This window comes from Phasianus colchicus, chromosome 9, assembly GCF_987193195.1.
Source record: "Phasianus colchicus chromosome 9, bPhaCol1.hap1.1, whole genome shotgun sequence".
Lineage (NCBI taxonomy): Eukaryota > Metazoa > Chordata > Aves > Galliformes > Phasianidae > Phasianus > Phasianus colchicus.
This window is the reverse complement of record NC_143444.1, coordinates 7,506,787-7,523,403: the sequence shown is the minus strand read 5'-3', so window position 1 is coordinate 7,523,403 and position 16,617 is coordinate 7,506,787. Positions and strand designations below refer to the sequence as shown.

At 44.5% G+C, this 16,617-nt stretch overlaps 1 protein-coding gene across 8 annotated transcripts in view; it reads right to left on the bottom strand.

The window, feature by feature from the left end:
• Positions 1-1,395: 1,395 nt before the first annotated feature.
• Positions 1,396-16,617, bottom strand: part of CEP350 (centrosomal protein 350) — a 67,067-nt gene continuing 51,845 nt past the window's right edge. For all 8 annotated transcript variants that reach the window (XM_090146010.1, XM_090146014.1, XM_031595609.2 and 5 more), the window contains 4 exons: positions 15,612-16,013; positions 15,379-15,525; positions 14,132-14,254; positions 1,396-5,364 (listed from right to left, as the gene is read on the bottom strand). In XM_090146010.1, coding sequence (XP_090002136.1) covers positions 5,200-5,364; positions 14,132-14,254; positions 15,379-15,525; positions 15,612-16,013 — 837 coding nt within the window. In that variant the 3' untranslated portion in view covers positions 1,396-5,199. The remainder of the gene's footprint in view (positions 5,365-14,131; positions 14,255-15,378; positions 15,526-15,611; positions 16,014-16,617) is intronic.

The following is a 16,617-nucleotide window of genomic DNA, read 5'->3' as shown; positions in this document are numbered from 1 at the left end:
TGGCTTAATTGCAGCGCACGGAGCTCAGAATGCCACACAGATGACAACGGAGCACTCCTCTGGCTGCAGCCACCCTTCAGCGTGAGGGCTCACCTCTGGCTCCACCACCTCCACAGGGCAACATGGATCACAGAGTCCTAGAACTGCAGAAGGGTTGGGTTGGAGGGAACCTCAGAACCCACCCAGTTCCAACCCCCTGCTGTGGGTTGGCTGCCCTCCTGAGAAGGGAGGCAACCAGCAGCCCAGCTCTTCCCTTTGGGAAGGTGGCAGCCTACCATTGCCCAACCTAGGAGTTGTACGAGGGCCACGTGCAAAGGAAAAGTTGTGCAAATGCACAGGTAGAAAGTCCATGCCAAACTGGAGCAACGTAGAATTGCCAATGAGGAAGTAAGTGCCTCCGTGGAGCTGACTGCCAGCATCCTGGGCAGGGACAGCAGCAGCGGTGCAGGAGCTCGCTGTGGCACTTGCTGGTTGCAAGCAAATCCCTGCCCAAAAATCCAAGATCAAGGAGCAGAATAACTGCAGGGCGAGGAGAGCAGCGGCACAGATGCTCTCCTGCTGTTCAATAATGAGCGTGCACCGCTTTGGTTCAGCCTTGGAGCAGCAGGCATCCCATTGCCATGCCCTGGGCAGCTATGTTAGCAAACAGCCCCAAACACAGCAGAGCTACGGGAGCAGCAGCAGCTGCCATGGCACTTGGAAGCTTGATGAATGCACTCTGCCTCTCACAGCCCACACTGCGGCCGCGCTGCTCCTCTCTTGCACTTCATGATCACACGGCTGTGGTTTGGCATGGCTGCCGGTCAGCCAGCCCCTGGCAGAGCTCTGGTACCTCTCACTTGTCAAAGCATTTCCTCTTGCTGGTCTGAAGACAGTTCGCAATCCAAGGGAGAGGAGATCAGAAACATTTAGGAGGGTTTCACCAATAAATGAAGTTTTCAGGGAGCAACACTTGTCCACAGAGATCAGAGCTGGTGGCAGCAGAGCTGAGCTGGAAAAATGTAGGAAACAATTCATATGAAACAAAGCTTAAGGTCTGGAGAATTTCATTACTACAGGTTTTTTACACCTTAAGTTTTAAAACCTGTTTTCAATAAACGTAAGGAATAATGTTTCTCCTGGCAAGAGCGCAGAGTGCAATCCTGCAATGATGACGCAATGTTATTTTCTGTTTTCGCTTTCATCAGTCAGCTTCAGCAAGAAGGAAATTCTAATAACGTGTGATTATCATTAAGGCAACTCTAATGGGATTTTGTGGACTGTGATTGGCATCGCAAGTACAGCATCAGACAGCAAGGGGAGCGGGCAAGGGACAAATCCACAGGACACCCTCAGAGTCAGCAGCAATTTGGGTAATTATAAAGCTTCCATTTCGGAAAGAACCAGGAAACAAGATTAATTTATAAATCAGTTTATTTACAGATTTTGTTCTCTTAAAGTACATTTCAGTTACCAAAGATATTTACACTGGTGTACACAGGGAGCACCCTGGTTATTTTACAGCTCTTAATTACAAAAACCCCTCCAAATCCTTGGGTCTGTCTACTGTGCAAAACTGCTCTGGATGTGAACGTCTGCTGAAACTGGCCCAAGAACCAAGTGACCAGGTTATTTACACATACACAGTAAACAGGTTTCCTTTGAGTATCTCCACAACACAGTACATGGGGAGACAGTGCCTCCCCGAAGGCGGCTTTGCAAGTGTATATCAAAAGGCTCTGCAAAGTCAAGGAAATAAACTATTAAATGCAGGTTAATTACAGTATTCCTCTTTCATCTGTATATATTTTTGCATTTTGCGTTTAAATTACAGATAAGTTCAATAGTTTGCTTTTCTCCATTTTAGTCGATTTGTAAACACTTCAGATGCACTAAATACCTTATAAGATTGAACTGCTTCTCTGCTGAAAAGTACTCTGTATTCCTAATGTTCTTAAGGTAGCAAAGGGATATGAAAGTCGGAACTGCGCTCAGTTCCGTGCAGAATAGTCACCTAAAAGATCTCTATCTCTGTGCTACTGAAGATCTTCTGCAGCTACACACTTATTCAAGTATTGCAAAAAGCTAAGGCCACTTTTTTCAAGAAAGGAAAGCGAACAAGATGGAATTTTCCAATCCCTCATTCCCCCTTGTGAGCAACAAGCCTCTTCCAAAAGGCAGCTGGGCTTTCCCCCCGCCACAGAGATCTTTTCCAAAAGGGAACCACGTCCCCCAGTGCCAGCAGCCGCTGCCTCCAGGAGCTTACAGGAGAACCTCTCAGTCCTGAAGCTCCTAACGTGGCTGTGCTGTGATAGCTGGGACCCAGCAGTATCATCTTGTTCTTTTAAGTAGGAAGGTTGGGAGGGGAGAGACGTACAGAACTCAGCCTCTGCTCCTAAGACTCCAGGCTCCTCCGTATCTGTTATCAGACACGACCCAGACAGATCATCGCTTCGTCGCTGTCATCACTGGTCCAAAAGGAACTCAACACACCCGAGGTATTGAGCACACACTCAACTAAAAGAAGCTCAACACACGTGAGGTACTGAGAAGATAAATTAGCTATGTTCAAGTCTTTTTCGGCTTGCTCCTGTCAAGGATGGCTACCAAAAATAAACGGTGATGTTTGCACAGGAATAAAGCCATTGTTTATACAGTTTTCTTTTGCCCAAACAGCTGCAAAGACAGCTACTCACTACGTCTGGTGAGGGTACTGATCTACTGCTGGTCCATAGCAGTCAGACAACAGGCATACGACCTCCAATGGTCCCCGGCAGGCGAGCTGCACAACCTTCTCCCTGCTGCTGGATATTCCAGAGAAGCCCCAGAAGACAGCTGGAGAGCCCTGATGCCTGGCACCCTCCTCAGCACTGGCCGTGGTACTCAGGGGACAAAAGCCAGCTGCATTTCTCTGATACTCCAGCCACAGAGCTGCATTGTGGGTTTTTGCCTTCGTAATTGCTACCTATAAAAATAACAATGGACTCTATTGAAAAAGATACGCCCAGGAAAGGGAATCTGCAGCAGTGACCCAATCAGTGACACCATGCTGGTTAAATGCAGCAGCTTCAGTTTGCTTCTATTTTAAGCAGTCCAGAATTTCACAGTTCAGCATCATGACACTTTAGATGGACAAGTGAGTCACTTAGGGAAAAAAGGCTGAACGTGGCTCCACCAAGACCATTTGACTTTCAGCCAGCCAGGAAGGCAACTGCTGCAGGACAGACGTGCATGTGCCCTGTCGGAGCTGTTCCTATAGGCCATTAGGTCCTCTCTGTTCTTCCACTTATTAAGCTTCCATGAATATGGCTCCCCATTAACTCGCAAGTGAGGCGCTGGCAATACTACATCTGAGAGTTTGCTTGGACCTCTGGTAAGTCCAACGTTTCCCAGTGCTGTCCCTGAAGAATTACCAGCCACGTGTCGTTGTGCAAAATGCAAATATTCCAATGACAGCTTTCAAAAAAAGAAAGTGGAAAAGAGAAAATGTAACAGAGCAGGAGCAGAGGTCTGCACAGTAAAAGCCCAGAAGCCCAAGGACCAAGCAGATCAAAGAAAAAAGGTACTCCCTCCCCCCCACCATCCCTATCGTGGGCAGCAGCATCTTTATGGGACCTCCTAAAGTGCTTCAAAGCATCTCTCTGCACTCCAGCTGCCCAGAGAATCTGACTCTCTCCTGCATCTCGTCCCATGTTAACAGGGACATCCACTATTAAGGCATCAGCATTCAACCCCAGATTGTCTGCGTCCATCCAAGAAAAACACCAGAGTGGGAGGGACAGATTAGGAAAGAAAACTTGGCAGAAAGACACTGCAGTTCAACCCAGCACTGAATGAAACACATACTAATGGCTGCCCGTGACATAGAAGGTCTGGGAAAGAAAAGAAACAGATGCAGCAGGGAAGTTTCACATCAAGCTCAGCCCCCTTAACTCTCTCCTTGTCTCTGAACTGGATGCAGAGAAGCTCCATTCCTAGTCCTGCCTTCGTTGTCCACCCTAGTCACTGAGGTTTGGTTCTTCCTTGTATCCATCTCAAGAAGCTGGAGGATTTGAGCAAAGAATGCAGACTCTGGAAGTTCCCAGAACAGGCATTTTCTCAAATTTGTCCGTCTCAAAATATAAGATAGCACAACCAACTGCACAGGAGACTCTCCTATAACCCACTTAATAAATTACCTAAAAATAAATTAAAAAAGAAAGAAAAAAAAAAAGCCCACAAGCACAAAACATGCAGACAGTCAAGCACTGCTTTCTTTGGTGAATACACTCTGTTCTCTAAATTGTTCAAGTAATGGCTTCTCCTATTTATTAGGTGACCAGAGGGGAGAAAGCTGAGGGTGTGAAGGCCAAATCTTTGCAATGAAACATCTGCTACTCCTGCATGTTCCGTGCCTGAGAGAATCCTGAGTATCTGTTATCTAGGAGCAACTGGTGCTCCAGGAAGTCAAGAAGTGCTACGTGGTTGGAGGAAAGTTGTCCATGGGCTCTTCTTTCACGTTTGTCATTAGGCGGCCTCTATCTTGCTCCACCTCTGGACTGAAGCATGTTACATAGGAAAAACAGAAGGAACTCTTTACTTGAATGCAAAAAGCATCATCAACTGATTTCCCTGGACTGAGTGGCACCATGTCTGGTACCACGCCACAGGAAGAAAGATGAAAAACAACTTCACAGGAAAAGGAATTAACCGGGCTCTGGAGCAGAAGAAACTGATGCACATTATTAGGGCTGCAGGTGTTAAGGTTTTAACACTGTTCAGTACAGTAAATCATTTATACCTAAAACTTTACCGAATCATTTCTTCTCCAAATTACTCACGTTTTAAGACAACTCTCGTACTGATGGCTGACAGCCATTCCAGCAAAATAGCCAATATCCCTACTTAACCCAGCCCTTTCAGGGCACAGGCTGAAAGTCAAAGCCCCAGGCAAGGGGCACAGACAGCTGCTGACAGTTACATGGCATAACTGTGTCGGCGCACAGTCTGAGCACTCCACAACGCAGCCTCAGCAAGGGACCAGCTTGTCCCAGACAACAAATCCACTGCAAGGTATCCTGTGGCAGAGGATGCAAATTCAGGTTCCTGTAGTCGCATCTGAGCCAACTTTAAAACCCACACGACGAAGTCCAGCAGCAGTGCTTACAGGGTGGAGAGTACATCAGGAGTCAGAAAGGCCCGTGCCTCAGTGCTTGCAGCTAGAGGTTTATTTTTGACACTTCAGACAAGCAGCCATCTCTGCTGTTTTGCATTTATCTGGTTCAGTACCTCAACAGTGTCTCTGATCAAGGTCTCGAAGATCCCATCTGCCAACTGCATCTTTACACACAGTTCATCCTCATCATAGTTCACCCACTGGGCTTCCTCTTCGTGGAGTTCCTGCACCTAAGGGGATAAAAAGGAAAAAGGGAAACAAAAGGAAGCATTACAATTCTGTTGCTCTAGGATAATACCCCCTGCAAAGTTCCAAAAAGAGTCACAAACAGTTCCCACCTGCCAACAACACACCTGCCTTTGCAAGAGATTACAGGAAATGCTTGGAATAGCACACTGGACACAGCTCTATTTGAGCCAGGCTATTCCACTGTATGAACATTATCCACCTTCCACCGCAGTTTGTTTCAAAGGGTTTTATATTCCTGACCAAGTTTTTCACTTGAAAGAACTCAGCTAATGGGATATTTGTGCCCAACAGCACAGGCTCCATTAAAAAGTCCCTAATTGCCTATTTGCAAGACACTGATTTCATGCAGCTTAAGCTGGTACAGAATCACGCAAAGGGCTCCAAAAGGGGGAGGAAAAAAGACTTTACTGCAGGTTCAGATTATTTGCATAAAAATTAGAAAACCTGAAGGAATTTACTAACTTTTCTCCAATTCTTCTATATGGGAAGACAAAACACTGGCATGTGCTGTATGGTAGAATTAAACTCATTTGCACAGGCAACGTCATGCTTCATTTGCATTGTCATCATTAATACAAAATGAATATTGTACTATTTCAGCCCAAAGAGTAACTCAATGGCTATTTATGTCCTTTTAAACTGCTGCCCGCTGTTTGCTGGCAGAGAGGTGTTTTAGTAACAGAGGTATATGATAAAGCCTAATCAGCAGTCTCTCCAAATTGCCCACCTCCAATTAAGCTCATCAAAAATGTGCATTAGTGACTATGTTAGTGTTACAGACACATCCCAACAAAGTTCAAGCTTTCTCAAAAGAAGAGTGGATACAAACACTGCTCATTTAAAATGCCAAAGAACACCTGATTCAAGCTCTTCCTCTGCTCAGCTTCAGCACAGAGCTCCTCTGACCGCACGCCCTAAGCTCTGAACTCCAAATATGCTTTTGCTAGCCACTTAAAGTTAGCCAGGCATCTAGGTGCTGCTGAAAGAATGCTAAAGCATACTGAAAACCTACTAATCCAGCATCAATATGTAACGTGCTGTTATCTCAAACAGTACAAGAACTATAGCCCCAACACTTCCTCCCTTTCATCCGAAACTAAGCTGCACAGAAACTCATCTGTTCTGAAAGTGACAGCTGCCATAGCATAGTGATAACTCAATAACACAAACACAGCACGAAGCCCAAAAGCAGGCTGCACTGGGAACTCCAGGAAACTTGCACTGCTGTCATGGTTTTTAGCTGTTTGTAAGGCCTCACACACAGGCTTTCAGCCTGACAGCTCTTTTCTCCTTCTCCTAAGAGAGCCTGGGGAGGGAGGGCAGGGATCTCAGCCTGCAAACAGCTTTGCAAGAGCCACATCACGTGCTTACAAGTCTCTGTGCTACCACAAAAAGCACTCCATGCAGCTGTCAGAGATTAATGGCTTAATTATACTTCTTGCTAGTAAGGGAGAAGTAACAATAGTGGCAACCAAACTTTGAACGTGTGTCCTAGGTGAAAAACAGTTTAAATTATGAAAGCTAACAGGAGGCAGATAACTGGGTGTAAGTTTGTTCCAGGCATCCACCCCCACACAGACGTCTGAAGTCTCTAGCAGAAGCTTGCTGCCTGCAACCCATATGTGCTGGCTGTATGTTCAGATAAGCCCTGAGTAAACAAGAAAAGGGGATGTCCCATACCCTCTCATTATTAAAAAGACATAAGACAAGCACCAATTGGGAGGCTGGTCACGTGTTGCATGCCTGCAAAGAGACCATTTAGATGAGGAAAGGGAGGAGATAGGGATCCTGAAAAGAAAGGACTGTGCCAAAAAGAAGGGTTTCCAAGAAACAGAATGGTCTTGGAGAGAAAACGGGTCTCAAAAAGGAAACAGTGAAGATCCTGGCTGGAAGGAAGATCCTGGAAGAGAAGGAGATGGGTGGAGACCAGTGCCAGCAGACCTTGCACCAGGACTGGTACCTGGAGCAGCTCCCCACTGCCAGCTGATACAGCTCCCCACTGCCAGCTGATACAGCTCCCCACTGCCAGCTGATACAGCTCCCTGCTGGATTTCCCCAGGCCAGCAGCAACCTCCGTGCTGGGAAGGTAAGTCCAGACCTCATGAACCGAACACGGGGTTGGAAGCAAGTAAAACAACTTGGTAGGTTAAAAGCTGTAATTTTGTTAGCTCTTAAGCAAACCCCAACATCCAGACTCACTGTAAGCTGCTATTTACTCTGCCTCACCCACAACACTGCGACGGAACACTGCTTTTACTGTATTACAGGAGGCAAAAGTGATGCATAAGATAAAGAAACAAGAACTTAGGAAAGGACTAGTTAACTTGATACAAGCAGAGAAAATCTGCATGTTCAACAGCATTGGAGAGATCAAGAAAAACAGTATAAGTGATTGGTTTTCTCTTGTTTCTATCATGCCCTTCTTTCTCTGAGGCACAGGGCACAATTTCCTCTGGTATCAGCAGGACTTCCTTGAACATACTTCTGGAAGGTGCAATGTGCAGCTGCAGGCTAGTCTCATTTACAGTGTATTCAGAACATGTGTGGAGCCTACCATGCTGCTTTGTAGTTCTAGCTGAGGACATCTGAGCCGAGGCAGTTGCAACTGCTTTGTTGATCCATTTATCACAAACTGCTTCTAGGCAACGGAGACATTTTCATAGAATGGGTTGGAAGGGACCCAAAGCTCTCCCCAGCCTCACCCCTGCCGTGGGCTGGCTGCTTCCCAGCAGCTCAGGCTGCCCACAGCCCATCCATGGCCTGGGGAACTCCAGCCATGGGGCACACACAGCTCTGGGCAGCAGTACCAGCTCCTCAACATGTCTGAGAAAAGAATTTTTCCAAAACATCTGACTTAAATTTTCCCTCTTTCAGTCTAAAGTCATTCCCCTTCGTCCTATCGCTATCAGACCATGTACAAAGTAAGTCCCCTCCTGCTTATAAGCTCCCCTCAAGTTCTAGAAGGCTGCAATGAGGTCTCACCGGAGCCCTGTCATCTCCAGGCTGAACAAGCACAACTCCTTCAGCCTTCCTTCATGGAAGAGGTGCTCCAGCCCCTTATGATCCTCATGGCTCTCCTATGGACCCATTCTTAACTTGTGCAGGGGCCTGTGATCCTCCTGGCCAGCTAATAAATGTCATGGGATCCAAAAACAACACTGAGAAGAATGAAATCCGATGGAAACTTTAGGCGATAAGCTTTGGTTTCTCGAGATTCTCATGCCAAATAATATTTGCATTAATATTTGCAAAGTAAACAACATTTAAAAAGATCATTTAGGAGCCTAGAAATAACAGAAACACAAAAATAAACCACTGCCTTGGAAAAGTGCCCATATGAGGATGGCAGGCAGGTGCATTCTCACAGCACTGTGCTCTCGGTGCTTGGAAATAAGATGCACATCTATACACAAGAGCAGGCTTTGATTCTCTTCTTACAGTGGACTTCCCTCGGGCAACACAAAAGCAGGCTTTCTCTGAGTAAGGCAGCCTGATAGGAACAGCTTGGCTTTTTTGCAGAGTTTAAAATCACATGGACAGAAACCTTTTAGCCCTTGAGTGGATGGGCCAGAAGATCAAGTAGTTTTCTGCACTCTCTTGACAGGGTTCAAAAACTAAACATATTGGTTTGGCAGTATCATGTGAGCTTTACTTTCTCAAATTCAGGATAAAAGAAAAGGGGTGGCAGGTCAGCATGGGAAAAGCAACAGCAGATTGTGTTCTAGCCCTGTGCAAACAAATTGGCAGAGAGTTTTGGCTGAAGACCCAAGTGGAAAAAGAGGAGTGAAAACAGCCTATTGTTAGCACCTGAACTTAAATAAAGAGGACTGAGGGTTCTCACTATGCACTAAAAAAGGTTTTGAAAGGTGTAGGACGTGCTGATGTACATCCAAACGTGGCACTTCTGCCTAGGTATACATTTAAGACTCTCCCATGGAGCACAGATAGAATACACAAGACAAAGCTGGCAATACGAAAGGGACACAAGAAGAAGAAAAGCAAACATCTAAACATTTCTTAACTTGATTTGAAACTAAGTCATTTTTCATAAAAGTGAAGTTTCTGAGCTTGTTTACTGAAAGTGAAGATTCGCTGTAAATATTAACAGCTGAGCAACTGTCCTGCAGACCAGAAAACACTTGTAACAAATGCTATTACAAATTCATAGGAGATAGATTGAATCATAAAATGCTTAGAGTTGGAACGGACCCATGAGGGCCATATCTAGTCCAGCTCCCCTGCAATGAACAGGGACACCACAGCTCCATCAGGTTGCCCAGGGCGTGATCCAGCCTGGCCTTGAAAGTCTCCAGGGATGGGGCACCAACCACATTTCTGGGCAATCTGTTCCAGTGCCTCACCGCTCTTACTGTAAAATTTTTTTTCTTATATCCAACCTAAATCTCTTTGAGCTTGAAACCATTTCCCCTTGCTCTGTCACCACAGATCCTGCTAAAGAGTCCGTCCCCTTCTTTCCTGTAGCTCTCCTTTAGATGCCAAAAGACCGCTATCAGATCACCTCCCAACCTTCTCTTCTCCATGCTGAGCAGCCCCAGCTCTCTCAGCCTGTTCTCACAGGAGAGGTGTTCCACCCTGTGGATCATTTTTGTGGCCCTTCTCCAACAGGCTGGTGTCTCTCCTGTACTGAGGACTCCGCATCTGAATGCAGTCAGTACTCCAAGTGAGGTTTCACCAGCACAGAGCAGAGGGGCAGGATCACCTCCCTTGCTCTGCTGGCCACACTTCTTTTGATGCAGCCCAGGATATGGTTGGCTTTCTGGGCTGTGAGGGCACAATGCTGGCTCATGTCCATCTTGCCATCCACCAGTACCCCCAGGCCTTTTTCAGCAGGGCTGTGCTCAATCCTTTCACCCTCCTGTTTGTATCGGTAGTGATGGTTGCCTCCACCCAGGCACAAGACCTTGCACTTGGATTTGTTGAACCTCATTAGATTCTTCTGGGCCCACTGCTCAGCCTGTCAAGGTCCCTCTGGATGGCATCCCCAAACTTGCTGAGGGTGCACTTCAAACTCCGCTGTCTGTGTCACTGATGAAGATTTTAAATAGTGTCAGCCCCAGCACTGACCCCTGGGGGACGCTGCTCACAGATATAGATGATATCCATGGCTCTTCCCTTGTCCATTGATGCAGTGACACCATCACGAAAGGCCACTAAGTTGGCCAAGCAGGATTTGCCCTTGGTGGAACCATGCTGCTTCTCCCCTATCACCTTCCTGCTTTCCATGTGCCTTAGCATAGCTTCCAGGAGGACCTGTTCCACTGTTTTCCCTGGCACAGAGGTTAGACTGACAGCTCAGTATTTCCCGGAGCATTCTTTTTTATCCTTCTTGAAAATGGGTGTGATGTTACCTTTTTTCCACTCACCAGGGACTTCACCTGGTGGCCACCACTTTTCAGATATCACTGAAAGTGGCTTGGTGACTACATCAGCTGATTCCCTTAGGACTCGGCTGCATGTCATCGGGACCCATAGATTTGTGGATGTTCAGGTTCCTCAGGTGGTCACAAACCTGATCTTCGCTTACAGTGGGAGGGACGTTGCTTCCCCAATCACCTCCTACCAAACCAAATGTTCGAGGGGTGTATGGTAAGCAGTTATCAGGGAAGATAAAAAACTTAAGTACCTCAGCCTTCTCCTTGTCTGATGTTACCAGCTTGCCCATGTCACTCTCTATGGGGAATACTCCCTCCTGCACTTTCTTTTTTCTGGCTGAGGTACTTGTAGAAACCTTTCTTGTTCTTTCTGGCATCTCCATCCAAGTTCAGTTTAAGCTGGGCCTTGGCTTTCCTGACCCCGACCCTACACAGCCTAGCAGCTTCCTTACAGTCTTCCCACGGTACTTGTTCCTGTTTCTACTGCCTGTGCATTTTCTTCTTGCTCTTCAGCTTGACCAGCAGGTCCCAGCTCAGCCACGCCAGTCTCCTGCCTTTCCTTCCTGACTTGCTACATCTGGTAATGGAGAGCTTTTGTGCTCTAAAGAAAGACTCCTTAAAGATCTGCCAGCCTGATCGAAGTTAATGCTGCAAAAAAGGAGAAAAGCACAGTGACTTCAGTTGGTGGCAGGAAAGAACTGTCATTATTTTGGTGTGGGAAATGGCAGATGAAAGTGGGAAGAAAGAGCAGAAGATGCAGATGCTGGTGAAAGTTGCTGATCCATCCAGTTCTCCCCTCGATTCTTGGCTGTGCATGGCTGATTCACCCTGCTTCCCAGGGCCCCTCCAGAACACGTGCTGCTCAAACTGCTGTGCCCCTGTCATGGGGCTGAACTTTGCTGGAGCCAGGCATTATCAGGAAATGGGTTCAGTGTGATAAACCAGGGACACATCCAGGAATAATCAGTGAGAGATTAAGCCAGGCAAAATAGCTTGGTGCTTGCTCAGTGTCTTCAGAAGAAGCAAAAGGCCATTCAGCAAACAGACCTGGCTTTAGGTTTTAGAGCCACCTGTGATGGCAGATAGCTATTTGACAGCCTTTGCTGCTGTACTGGAGAAGCTGGTGTGCAACAAACTCTTCTTCCTTGGAATCAAAACCCCTGCATTAATCGTACTGTGCTCCTGGGTCAGTCAGCTGTGTGTCCATAGTGGCCATCACATGCATTCACTCCCCATGAAGTCACTAAAATACATAGTTGTCTCAGTAAGAACTGTCAAAAGCTGTTTTCATCTGAAAATTACTTTTAGTTGAAGGAAGAAACTGGGAATAACTTGTGCTCAAAGTTTAAATGCAAGTAATAGAAGACAAAGAAAGTTTACCTCTCCTTTAAAAAAAAAAGAACACATTCTATTTTTAACTTTGTCTTAATAAGCAGCAAAAGAACACAGAGAGTCAGCCAGCTCTTACAGGTAAGTCACGAGGCAGATTCTGCACACTGCAAGGGATGCATATCTCCCAAATTTAACAAACAAAGCATTTTCAGTTGTTATTTCTAAAGAAGTTTCTACTATACCTAAAACCTACCAAAAAGTCTTGATTTCTTTTTCAGAAAATCATTGTGCTGTACTATTTAAATACATTTCAAACAATGCACGTGAAACTCCAGAACTGGATCCTCTGCTCAGAGCTGCACTGAGTTACTAGCAGATAGGCTGCAGACCTTTTACAGACTTGTATATCCAGTTATGACCTTGCATTTGTGTTACCACAGAATACATGAGCTTAAGCACAAGTTGAAGGCTGACTAGGGGACAGAAGAAAGCTATTCAAGTAGCTCATGTTTTATAGAAATATTAATAAAACAAAAGAAACCAAACAGTATCTCCTTAGGTTTTTTAGTTAGAAGATTCTCTGATAGCAGCAGCATTACAGTATGGCTTTGGTAGCAATGCCCCTGAGACAGCCTTAATCCCAAAGCATGGTAAACTGCAATCTTCAGTTACTCCCAGCTTTCAGCTAAAATTTTATTACCATGCACTTGTGAGAACAAAATAAAATTAAACACATTATTTATTAAGCCAAAACTGCCAGAGTGCTATTAGTCTCTGATGTCTGGGTCTGCATGTAAATCACACACCAAGTGCAAACTTCCAACTTATCCCATCTGAAGTACTTTGGATGCCTTCAACTGGAAGGATTTTTCCCAGTTAGGAAACTTTCTTTCTAGGTGTGACTCAAAGAAATTAGGAGCATGTCTTAAATCTGTACACAAGCATAATGGTTGAACTATTAACTTTCCCCTGGATTTAAGCATAGGACTTTTTTGCACACACTATGAACAGCTTCTATAACTCAGAATCAAAAGTATTAGGATATGCAAGTCCTATACCTAAATGTTTTATTTACATGCATTCCACACTCTCCCTATGGAAAAAGCCTGTTTTGGAAACCTTCCACTGATTGGCAATTAAAAGACCACACAACCCATGACCTGAAGTTATGTGTGCACGTGTGTGGAATCAATTTCAGGTATAATTAAGTGAAGCATGGTGTTAATGACAACTCATATTCCCAAATAGAACCTTCACCATCATTACAGACAATAAAGATGTTAATCATCCTGCAATACAAGCCAACAAGTAACCTTCCAAAACTAGTATGCACCAGATATGTTCCATCTTACAGTTTTAATACTTTGTTTCTAAGTCTCTGCCCAGTTGCAGATGCATTCATCAGTTATGTCAAGTGCTACAGGAGCAGAACTCATGTTCATTGCTTAGCTTTGAGGAAATGCTTAGCTTTGGGTACCACCTGGCAGGTTGGTTGTCTTGTATGAAGAAAGCATCATGTCCCACACCATCTCATGGAAATCTTTCTTCTAACCTAAAGATTTTTGCTGCTTTTCCGCTCAATCTGGTTAGCAATCAGATCTATTATGATCTCAGTATCTCTGCCTCCAATAAAAATAATATTACTTCAAAATAAAAACAGTTAAAACTGGAAAAAAAAACAAAAAAACCCATATCCCCTTCCCAAAGAAAAAGTCTGCTCTCCTTTCAGTCAAATATTCCAATGCAAATTCATGCCTTAAACCTGTCAGTGTGCAAATCTATCCTCCAGCCAAATCCAGTAAATCTGAATTCATTCAAGTCTCCTCACTTCATTGGTAACAGACCTGATTTTTGGTTTACTTTGTTTTGACAACAGTGTGCTCTCTAAAATTAAACACCTATCAAGATCTCTTGCATACTCTGCATTCCATAAATAGTATGATCAAATCTGAAAAATATGATCATGTCATACTTCAGTCTGAGGGACCGTATCGGACATGACTGTTGTTTTTTATCCACTCACCAATATATGATCCACTCTGTCTCGTTTCTTCCGCCCAAATTTCATCATCTTCTGCCAGTCTGTTTTGTTATTAGGCTCTTTCTTTAGACTGAAAAGCTTCAGTACTTCAGCTGCAATGAAGTTCTACAGAACAGAAAAGATGAGATTTAATAATATTTGAGCTGAGAAATGACAGGGTAAGTACTTTGTGTATATTTAAGTCAGATTATAGAAAGCGTAGCAAGTTTCTGTTTAGTCAAGAGACATGGGATGGATCAAGAAAGTTACAGCAAAGTCTTTGAGGCAGACTTACACAGGTAACAGTTATTAAATCCAGCAGTGGGAAGAATAAAAATAAGAATGAAATGACACCCACTTCTGAGACAACAGTCTTGAGAAGAATTTTCAGTTAAACAGTACAGTAAACAGAAGATTATGACCATTCATTTTACAGGAAGATATTAAAGAAAAGTAGAGTGGGAGTTTGGTGTCCCTGTCCTGTGCCCCTTCTCTTCTCTGAGATATGCTTTTTGAAAGTATTCTCAACTAAGAAGTAGATCTAGATACTATTTCAAACTTTTATAGAGTTAACGTGCTTTATCTGCAGACAATTAATCAAAATATAGTTAAAAAAAAAAAATCAGAAGAAACAGTATAGTATTCATTTATGTCCTGATGAGTGTCTTCCTAACAAGCTGTCCTACAAATTCAATTTTGTCCTAGTCTGGCTCTGCCTTTTTGAGGTTCTGTCCTGTTGCTGAGCACTCCTACCAGCAACAGGAGACCTCATGAGGCTTACCAAACACCACAATACTCTCACCAATTATATTTTGGATTAACCTCGGCAACTCTCTGCTGCCCTCAATGAGGTTGGCACAGGTGCGTCTCAGTAAGGAAAAAGAGTAGTAATCCAGCTCATCCCATTTGGCCCAACCCTACAGTTGGATCCACGCCATTATACCCAAAATACAGTGTTCCACTGAAATCTGCTAAAGCAGCAGTCTGCGAGCATACCAGCTTTGTAAGACCAAGTACACCCTGTCAGTTGAGGGCTGCAGTTTAAAAGCAACTAATATCAGCCAAGAAGACTGGGAGGCAAATCTTTTGAGTGTGAAGCAGGCCATTCTGACAAACTCTTACAGGTTTGCAATCTATCTTCTCAATACATCTTCTTGGTACATACCCCTTATGACTTTTTTACTTTCAGGCAATTCTCAATACACTATTCTCCATCTCATCTTCCCTGCATGACAAGGATTTCTTCCTACCTTGATCTCATCCAAATCGTTTGGATCCTTCACTCGGCGAAAGTAAGCAGACGCAATCCGACATGGTTTCATCCAAATGGGTTGATTTAGATTAGGATCCTCAGCAAAGATTTCCCCAAAGATCTCTCTTGTTAAATCAAATACCACCTTAACAGAGAATAAATAAGAATTAAGGCTTCTGTGCTTCACAGTAACAGTTCAAAGGACAAACGCAAAACACCTGAAGACTGTACCTTTTTGTAGACCTGCTTGTTTATCGAGTCTGTGTCCTGCTCTTTGATGGTACTACTAAAGTCAGTGTGAAGGCTGAAACTTTCAAGATCATGACCCAGCTCTTTCAGTTTCCAGAGTTCTTCAGCTGCTGCATGCACCAAACTTTCCACCTCAACTGCAGTATGAGGGACCGCCAAAAGCTCCTCACATGGCTTTGGTGGAACTATCTGTGCTTCTACCTTGGGCAGCACTGCTGGTTCCTCGGCTTGCTTCTGCTGGACCTTCCGGGAACTTAGGCCATAATCTTCATCAAACCAGTCTTGTTCATCTCCCAGCACACTCAGGAACTCGCGATTGAGCTCCAGCTCCGCCAGCCTCTTGGCAAGCTCCTCCTGACCACTGGCACCAAACACCGGGCTCTCCTGTGAATTGCAGGAGAGTAAATTTAAAAGCAGCATCACATTCTTGTCTATAAGATATTCCGCTTGGATTTTCAAACGCTTTACTGATAGGTTATACATACACAACTACTCTTAAATTCTCCCAGCAATAACAAACAACCCACAGGGAAGTTAGAGATGCTTCAACTAAAATGCCTGGGTCTTCTATCGTTCCTGATGAATGCTTTCAGAGGGCTCCCAAAGAGCTTACAATTGTGTTCCTAACCCACTGTCTGTCTTAATGTTCATCTGTTTATGAAAGGCTGAGTAGTTTAAAAAGTGATAATGTGACATACAACTTTTTACTTCACTTACCAGCACTCTCAGATCTACATTAACAACCTAAAAGCTTTTAGCAGGTGATGGCTGTTCTAGTGACTGAGCAGTGCACACAATGGTGAAATGAGCTGAAGCTTCCTGTGATAATATATTGAGACAGGTTTACTAGGATCTCCAGCAGAGGCCAAGTCCTAAATCTGTTTCATTAATGGTTGTTCCGAGGAAGCTTGAACTTCCACTGCTCATGATATATTAATTCTGCAGATAGAGCAGTCTGACAATTTAATGATCTCTATAGCAACTAATT